The 10054-nt window shown below is 41.5% G+C and overlaps 1 protein-coding gene across 1 annotated transcript in view; it reads right to left on the bottom strand.

Moving 5' to 3' along the window:
- The window catches only part of LOC107286743 (transmembrane protease serine 11C), a 29860-nt gene extending 26277 nt beyond the window's left edge, over positions 1–3583 (bottom strand). The window contains exon 1 of the mRNA XM_015815161.1: positions 3500–3583. Coding sequence (XP_015670647.1) covers positions 3500–3536 — 37 coding nt within the window. The 5' untranslated portion in view covers positions 3537–3583. The remainder of the gene's footprint in view (positions 1–3499) is intronic.
- Between the last annotated feature and the right edge of the window lie 6471 nt (positions 3584–10054).

The raw sequence follows: 10054 nt of genomic DNA, 5'->3' as shown, positions 1-10054 counted from the left end.
GTGTTAGCTTCTTTTTAAGGGGTTTGTGTGTGCCTATTCTTAAAATGTTCCGGCGTGTTGCACAGAACCCCACCCTGTTTTGGCTGGGCACCCTGGTACCTTTCAGATTCAATTCTTCCTTCGGTTGTACCTTCTGTCAACCCAGGCAGACCGCAGCGATGTGGCCCTTCTTTCCGCACGCTCGGCAAATGGCGGAACGGAACCGACATTCCGCTCGCTTGTGGCGTCCACCACATCCGAGGCAACGAAGCTCAGCTGGGCCCTTGTCCTGACTATCCTTGGACCTTCTCCCAGCTGCTTGGTAAAGCTTGTCCACCTCTTCTTCAGGATCTTCGTCCGAATCCTCGCGCACGTCTTCCTTGTGAATAGTGGCAGTCTCTGGAACGTTTCGCTTAGGCCGCATGTTCTTGACCGCCCCACCTGCAGCTTCTTCAGCCGAAACCTCTCGCAGAGCATCTTGGAAGGAGACATCTTCCTTGGCGAACAGCTTCTGCTGTAATTCTGTGTTCCTCAGTCCACACACAAAACGATCGTGCAGTCTTTCCTCGTAAGTCCTTGAAGTCGCACGGTTTAGCTGCTCTTCTCAAGGCCACAATGTATTCTTTTGCTGATTCTCCAACTCGCTGATCTCTCTGTTGAAATGTGTGTCTCCAAGCCATGACAGATTGCTTGGGCTGGAAGTGTTCCTTTAAAGTTTTCTTGAGGTCGGAGTATGATACCGTTTCCAGCGAGTCTGGGGCGATTAAGCTCTCGGCGATCTCAAAGGCGTCTTGCCCACAAACGCACAACAATGTGGCAGCCTTTAAGCCTTCCTCCCGAATCTGGTTTATAGGGAAATACGTCTCGACTCTTGCCACATAAGATTCCCACCTCTCGGGGTGAGAGACGTCGAATTCCGTTAAACGCCCAACTTTCGCCATGATCGAGGATCAGGTCTTCTTCTTCTTCAGCCGCACGCACCCTCCAGCGATTTCCTACTGGCAGGATAACGCTGACTTCCACGCCGTTTTCTCTTCCGGACTTCTTTGGGTGAGTCTTCAAGCTTTCCTAGCTGTATAGACTGGATCCCATCCTCGTCGCCAGTGTTAAGTCCGGAGAATATTGGCGCTTGAGACAAAGCATTTCTAACAAGTCTTTATTCTCTGCTTCCATTCTATGAACAACCCGAGCAGAGGCACGCAGGCCTCTATTTATACCTTCTGATCCCCGGGCAAGTTCAACCAATCAAGAGGCGGTCTTTTCCCGCCTTGCACATGCGCACAAGGCCGGCGCCACTCAGTCTGGTCCCGGGCAGCTTCTGCAAATGCCCGGGACTCTTGCAACGTCCCGAGCCTGCCTTTTGCAGGCTCAGGACACAACATATACCATCTCAGGTGGGCTTTCCAGAAGATCAATCCAACTCATTAATGCCCAAATATTTGGAAAACAGTAAGAAAGTTAGTACTTTATATCAAATTATTAATCACTGCTTTCCAAATTCTACACTGTCCAAATATGAATTTAATTCCTCTTATTTTAATCTCTTAAATTTTACAGGACATTAGAAATCAGAATAATGTGGATATTGGCATAAATTAACTTGTGCCAATCTTTGTCAAGAATCTCTGTACACAGGATAGGAAACATTCTTTCTGTATCTTCCTATCTACTAATTGTTGCACACAAGTTTCTTCAAGGTTGCCTAAATTATTGAGTTGCCATCCTCATTGGATGTAAATCTCATTGACCAAGCTATCAGTAAGGTCAACACGAGAAAAGCAGTGATTTTTCACTAAGTAGCTTTAATATGAAATGTACAAGGACTGGACTGCAGTGACTAATGAAAGCTTCTAATTTTAGTCTACGGAATATTTTTTTACTGATGCCAAAAATACTGTTTGGCTGCTGTTAAAAGTATAAGCCAACCCCAACTCCAATTTTTGCTACACAACATATAAAACTAAAACCTATTAGCTTCCTCAATTATATATTTTTTTTCTTGCTGGATTAAAGGGGATAGACCTAGCTAATCAGTGCAACAAGAATATACAACATAACTTTATGTCGGGTTAACCAAAATAGAGGAATTTTGAGAAATGTTGGTTATTACTACTGACTTCAGTGTTGCTATTTTGAACTATCAATTTTAAATTGAGATTTGTCTTTTTCTATTCTCTTGGAGTCTATAGGAACAAATGTAATACATCTTTTACATGTTATATGCAAATACAATTTCAAGATAATTGTGGAGCCATTCTACTGATTGAAGCCAAGGTGAGTTATCATTCTTCTTATCCAGTTCAGAAAAAAAAAATCAAGGGGGAGAGAAACCAGTACTGTTATTGGGTGGTGGCAATGCTTAAGGCATAGACTCCTAAACTGATAGCAATATTTACTAAAGAAAAGGGTAGGGATTTAGAATCATAAATAATTGAAATAAGACATATCTAAGATATTTGGTTCCCAGACACCAAAACCAATCCAAAAATCCACAAGTCCTTTAACTGGCGGAAAAATCAATCACCAACCTATTTCCTACAGATTGGAGACTATCTAAATCAGCAGTCCCCAATTTTTCTGGCACTAGGGACCGGTTTTGGAAGAAAAATTGTCTTCCATGGACCAGGGAGGAGATAATTTCACACAAAACCTAGAACTCGTGCATGCGCAGATAAAGCTTCATTTGTACTCAGCTTGTGTGGTCTGATTCCTAATAGGGAATTGGGGACCCCTTATCTAAATAATATAATACCTTTTTTCAGAGCTTTTTTTCCTCATAGAATGCCCAGAACGAAGTTCCGGCACCTTTTTTGGATGGAACCTTATAAGGTAGGCAAGGCGGGTTGTATGACGTGTATGAGTTCCAGCATCTTTTTTTTTTTTTTTTTAAAGAGCACTGCCTTTTTTATTCTATCAGATAATTTGTAAGATCAAAATAAGCCAAGTGTCAGGTCTACCATCTTCAGCATCTTCACTTTGCTGGCATCCTGCCATAAATTGCAAAGGAGGGGAGAGGAATTTGGGGTAGTAACATGTGGGCCTGGGAATGAGAAGACAAATGGTGGGAGGGGTGACATGTTGACAAGAACCAGAGGTGCAAAACCAGAATGAACCAGCCTCCCAAAGACACCTGGCCTGGGAAGTAAAAGCAAAATTGCAATGAGAGGCACCAAATATCTGAGCCATTCTCAAAACATCCAAAAAGCATCCTATTAGACACTGATGGAGTGGTCAAGGGGGGAGGGCCAGGGAAAGGGGGAAAGCGTAACCTTTGCATGGGAATATTCAGATCTAGCTTTTGTTGCAACCCCTTATCTTTAATAAAAGAACCTATCACTTCAATCAAATGGAGTCAAAGATCTTTTTTTTCTGGAGACCTAGGTTGGGGCAGGTCTGACACCAAATTTACGTTTATCTAGAATGGCCAGTAAAACTAGATTATTATGACTAGTTTGAAACCTATTTTAAAAGGAGACTTCTATCTGTTTTAAGTAAAATGAAATATTTACTGTGTACTTACTGTCACTGAAGATTCTTTGAGCCATTTCTCCCTTCATATCTGGTGGAGAAGTAAGCAAGAATAGATTAACAAGATTAGAAATAATTATTGACTGAGATTATAATAATAAAAGAGAATAATAAAGAGAATTCTGTCAAGAATTCTTGAAATTCGTGAAATTGAATTTTGAAATTGAAATGAAATTGCTAGAAGAATATAAACTGTTCAAAAGAAACAGACCTAACAAAAGTGGAGGTGGAATTGCATTATATATAAGAAATCACTGCAAGTCAATAGAAATGCATAAAACCAAGGATGAAAACCTCCTTAAATGCTTATGGGTTAATATAAAAGGAAAAAAATGACTTTGCAATAAGTGTATACTCTAAGCCATCCACCAAAGCAGAAGAAATAGATGAACTTTTTTCTAATTAGTTAACTAATGTGTACAGGAAACACATCATCATCATCATCATCATAAGGGACTTTACCCTGACATCAACTGGGTAACAAACTCTGCATCAAGTGGGAGATCAAACAGGTCCCTGGATCCATTTTTTTTCTTTTTTGAAGATGGGGATCTACATCAGCTCTTTTCCAATCCCCAGTGCTCCAGGATTTTTGAAAAATATGGTTCAGTTGTTCTGAGATCATATCTGCCAGTTCCTTCAGAACCTTGGGCTGTAATCATCTTGTCCTTGTCTTACTATTTTCCTGTTTATTTTAATTTGCATCCCTAATCTGCATTTTATGGTTGGTTTTTAAATAGGCTGGACTGTTTCTTTTTCTTTTGTGTAAAGACAGATGGCAAAAAATGAGTTAAGCATTGTACCTTCTCCCTGCTGCTCATCACCTTCATGCCATTTTCTCCCATTAATGGACCAATTGTTTCCTTGACTTTTTTCTTATTTTTTACACATTGATAGAAGCTATTTTTTTTGTTTTGACATTTGTTGCAAGCCTTAGTTCATTTTGAGCCTTAGCTTTCCTGAATTCATATTCAGGCTATTCAGAATATGATATTCTGCTTTACTTATGTGCCCCTCTGACCACTTTTTATACTTTTTATACATAGAGAAGTCTATGTGCAGCCATGCAGGGTTCTTTTGAGATATCTAATTTTTCATCTACATTGGTATTGTGCAAAACTGCACTTTTATAATCTCACTTTTCAAAGTTTCCCAAGCTTCCTAGGTTGTTTTCTCCTTGAGGATTTTCATCAATCCTTCCCATGCACTCTCTAAGTTTATTAAAATCAGCTCTCTTAAAGTCCAAGACTCTACTTTATTTTTTTTATTTCTTGTGCTTGCATAATGTTGAATTCCAATATTACATGGTCACTTCCCCCCGCCAGTCCCTATAATCCCTTCTATCACTTTATCTGGGTTAGGAAGAATTAATATGGCTGACTCTCTAGTTTCCTTCCTCTATCTTTTGGAAGACAAAGTTGTCAGGTAGGTTTTTCAGGAATCTGTTTGATCTACCAGTAGGGGTGGAGTTTGTCTCCCAATTGATGTTAGTTAGGTAAAGTTCCCCATTACTATTGTGGTGTGCTTCCTACACACCTTAGTTTAGAGGTCACCAACCTTTTCATGCTGGCAACCCAGAGGTAAAGGGAGCAGCTGGGAAATTTGTGTGTGCGTGCATGTGCGTGCACACAGAAACGGATGTGTGCACCTGCACGGCACTAGCGGCTCCGTTTACGTAGGTGTGCAGGTACTAGCTGCTGCTGCTAGGCCCGTGCACATGCACAAATGGCCCCCGTTTGTGTAGGCGTGCAGGCGCTGGCCGCCACCACTAGCCCCGCATACATACACAAATGGGCCGTGTAACCCACATGGCACTAGAGGCCCCGTTTGTGTAGGTGCGCAGGTGCTATCCGCCACTGCTAGCCTCGCATGCATGTGCAAACTGGTCCATGGATGCTAGTGCAAGTGGGGCTGAGAGCACGCACATACGTTTATGCACTGGCCAGCCTGTCCTGCGGCCCGGTGGCCAGTAGGCCACCACCCGTTAGTGGGCCGTGGCCCATAGGTTGGGGACCCCTGCCTTAGTTAACTGATTAGCAAAATGTTCATCTATTTCCTCTGTTGGGTGTCCTGTAGTATACACCTATAGCAACTCATTCTTTTTTTCTTTTCTTTTATATTGATCCAAATGCATTCAAGGCTGTTTTCATCATTGTTCTGCTGTATTTCTATAGAGATGTAATTATTTCTTATATAGAGCACAACTCCACCTCTTTTATTAGGTCTGTTAAAAAAACAATTTAAATCTCTCTAGTGGTATATTCCATGCATGGATTTTATCCCACCAAATTTCAGTAATGGCAACAATAACATCTGCCCTCATGTACTTAGATTCTAATTCACCCTGTTTGTTCTCCATACTTCTTCTGTTAGTGTATTTGAGTCCTTTTTGACTGGCCATATGTTTGTTTTCTATATAACCTGTTTTGTGTCTGAGTTGCCCTTCTTCCTTACCACCTGTCTGATTTGCATCACTCCTTTATCCACACATTGAACTCTGCTATACACTGGCTTTTTTCTTTTTACTCCTTATATACAGGTAAAACCTCTGAAAAAGTAACTGCTAGGTTTCTGCCCCAAGCTCTGAAAATCCTTCTGCATAGAAACTACATCTTTTTTAAACAACTCATTGGTGCCAAGACGCACAACATCAACATTACACTCCTTACTAGCATTTTTGACTATCTTAACAATGCGCCTCTGGCATTACCATGAGGCACACCCCTCACCTCTTCCAAAACTTCTACATCCTTTCCTAAATTGACATATCTTACAATTGAGTCACCAGCAAGAAGGTGGCTTCTCTTTTAAATACTTTGCTCACCTCACATGGTGTGATTTCAGAAAAGTGCCTGCTTGACCATCACGGATTTTGATGAAATTTTGTGTGAACATGCACATATGTCCCCAATGAACATTGGTAAAGTGTTACGTTTGCCGATGCAATATTTGCAGAGATATAGTCATTTGTTTGACCCCATACCGCAGCCTTCTACAGTATGACTCTGAGATTCCAGCAACTTTGAGATATAATATCTCCGGCAATATTTTGTTGAGAGAAACAAAACTTGGCCATCTTATACAAGTTTTTGTGCTCTATTAAACAAAATAATAAACGCATTCTCATGAGCGATCTCCATCTAGGTAATTTGGAGCAAAATTGGCTGAAAATATTGCGGCTCAAAAAAAAGTTTAACGTTTGGCTTTTTATATCTCTGGAAGGAAAGGTATGATAAATGGGAAACTTTGCACGTAATAACTTAGCAAAACAAGGTTTTCAAATATAAAATTTCATTCTCCTACTCCTTTCCAATAGTTTACAAATTGAGTGTAAAGTTGACGTTTTTTGTAAAAACACCAAAGTAGGTTATTTTCAGCCCGCTTTTACAAAAAAAGACCGTCTGGAAACTCTGTTAAATCATTCTCATTAGAAAAGCATGTTTCAAACCCCCTAAAAAAGTACGGTTGGTTTTTCATCGCTGATGTATAAATCCCTAAAAATAGGGACAAAGTTGAGGATATTGCTATGGCAACGTCATATGTATTCTATTATTTTTTTCGTCTTGTTTGTTTTATATAGACATCATTACTACTATTATATTGCGTTGCTCCATGATGACATTGTCACTACCAGTTCAGGCACTTGAACCAGCAACCCCATCACCATAGGGGGCATGCCCAATAGCCGTGCAACACCAGCCATGAGTGGGTTTCTTGATTCAGGATCCCAAGCCTGTAGTTTGGTTTCTTCCTCGAGGTTCCAAAGTCTTTGTGTGGGTATCTGTCCGGTTCCCAAGCCAACGATTGGGCAGCTTATCCTAGGTTCCCAAGCCTAAAGTGGGTATCTTATATGATTCCCAAGCCGAAGTCCGTACTGTTCATATGAACTGCCAAAATCCAACAATCGCTTATTTATTATTGAATTTACATGCCACGTTCTTTTAGCGTCACTTTTGGGAATTGATACTGTCGACCTGACGACATAACTGAAGGTGCTGGAAGCACGCAAATAAGATGTGGTTCTGGAACCCAACAAATGTCTTGTCTTCAGGCCAATAAAATGAAGGAGCAGAGCCTCGTGGATGCATAAATGTTACCAACGCATCATTTTGTTCAATCGAAATTTCCACGACGTTGCCTATCCACCATTTTTTGTCATAAATGCAGGCAACATAACAACTGGGAAACATGTCGGCCAATTTTAAATTTGGATCAACAGTATTGGACATTTTGGCCACAAAGTTAATTGTGTCATTTGAAACTTTGCTGACAGAAATCGAATTTGAATCAACTGGCACAAACTGGTGATGATCTCTTGTGCCAGCTATTGTGCTGCTAACTTTCTATCTTTCTTCTTGCAGCATCCTGCTTTCTTCGATTTCTTCCTTCGGAACGTATATATATTTAATTCCATGAATGTTTCTGTCGCAAAAGTTGAACAGATCTGTCGGCGTCAGTATTTGGTGGGTTGATGGTCGCTGGAGGCTGGCTTGAGCAGCCAAATGTTTAGTCGTGCCACCAACTCAGTTGCATGGTGATTTGCCGTGACTTATGCCGAAAAAATTCCATTCGGCCTCAATTTTGAAATCTTGTTTGTGATTGCATAGATTAATGAATTTTTTGTAATTTTTGTATTGCACCGCTGAACCGTCACTAAAGTAGTATATTCTTGTAATCTTCATTTTAGTCTTCAATAACTCAATCAATGTCCGAATGAACACGTGCACGGAAACCGTATCATGTTGTATATGATCAGAAATTATGCAACAGTTGACAATTTGCAGTGCGCTATCTTTATCGACATAATAAGCGATGAATGGATGCACTGTGGCTTGTGAATTCTCTCAGTGAAAGCCTTGAGCAGCATCTTGGACAACAACCGAGTAATTCTCCGCAAAATCCATCAGTACAATCAGTTCAGTTTCGTTTAGGCCGGCTTTCAACGACTTCAAATATTCACTTTGATGTTTTGAAATGAAATGGTGGCCAGTCAGTTTCCAGCAAGTTTTTCGATGAAGCCGTCAACAGTGAGAACATTTGATTCCAGCATTTCACGATCAGTATGAACCCATTGTTTGAATTCTATTGATTCTTCCGAATCCCAGTCCTCGAATATTTCATCCAAATGTCCTATCAGTACCTCTTCACCAGGGCAGTTTTGGCATCGCAACAATACACAATCTTTGGTATTCTGATCGCAAACTGCCTTTCCCATGAGCAGCTTGTAGTCCTCTTTCATGTTGGCACCTTGTAGCATAAGCTTAACATTTTGATGAATGGTGCAGACACAGACAGAATGTGTGCTTGAGCACAGACGGTGACACACTACTTTGGTCTGAGTTCACAGAATTTGGAGAAACCAATTTCAGTACCATATTTGTTTTGATATGCCACATACAGTTCTTTCAGATTGCACAGTAGCAACCACTTTTGTTTGTGAACCTTGACGCCATCAAGCTGAACGGAAACACAATCCTTTTTGCTGGGGCACATCCTGCTATATTCGTCATCCTCGTAGAAATCTCAAACTCTGTTGGCGATTTCCTTTGGCAGCGGTTTGTCAACTTTTGCATCTGGTAGTGCACAAATGCTTTTCTCTTTATTTTTCTCGCTATTTTAACCATACGTTCTGAAACGCCAAACATTTTTGCTGTCATTGACCAACTCTTTGGGGCCAAAGTCAATAATTGAACTTTCGTCGATCTAGCGCAGGGCTTTTCAACCAGTGGTAGGGATACCACCTGTGGTACATTGGCACCTGGCAGGTGGTACGCGACCATTCTAGAAAAGTGGTAGCGGGGGAGGGGAATGAGCTGAACCGGTGGCAGCACCGCAGAAGCCTGAGCGAGAGATGGCTGGAGCTGCAAGGCTGTCAGGGCTCAGAGGAAGCGCCAGGATCAGCACCAGATCCTGGCGCTTCTGCTGAGCCCAAAAGAAGCACCAATCAGCTGGAATGTTGCAGCATCTCCAGGGTCTTGTGATTTACATTCAGATGTTTGGCAACTGATTCATATTTATGATGGTTACAGTGTCCCAGGATCATGTGAAGTGACCTAAAACCTGCTGCAACCACACAGCAGATGGGGGGAATAAAAACCAAACACCCCCCCACCCCACCCCCGCTGCCAATCTTCAACAGAAATGCTCACAACAATGAGAACCTCGGACAGGAGGAAGAGCGCTGCCGGGTGGGCAGGCGGGTGTCCTGCTCGGCTGTGGCTTGGGGGCACTTTTTTCAGTGCCATTGTAACTTCAAACAGTCACTAAGCGAACTGTTGTAAGTCGAGGACTACCTGTACTTTATCACTTTTTTCCTTTCCTTTTTTTTGGGTCATCAAGTTTTTGACACCTTGCTAGGCCACTGGTGGTACTCGGATATTGCCATATCCTAAAAGTGGTACAATGGGTGAAAAGGTTGAAAAGCCCTGATCTAGCGGATATTTTAATTTTTGTTTTCATGTCTTCGATTAGGTCAGCGTAATCCTGGCATGACTGGCATTCCTTAGCAGCAGACTCACTAGTTTGCCCAATATATTCAGCTGCTACT

This window comes from Protobothrops mucrosquamatus, unplaced genomic scaffold (assembly GCF_001527695.2).
Source record: "Protobothrops mucrosquamatus isolate PMUCROS unplaced genomic scaffold, P.Mucros_1.0 scaffold320, whole genome shotgun sequence".
In the NCBI taxonomy this organism is placed as follows: Eukaryota; Metazoa; Chordata; class Lepidosauria; order Squamata; family Viperidae; genus Protobothrops; species Protobothrops mucrosquamatus.
Note: the sequence above shows the minus strand (reverse complement) of the source record. Positions and strands in the feature narration are given on the sequence as shown.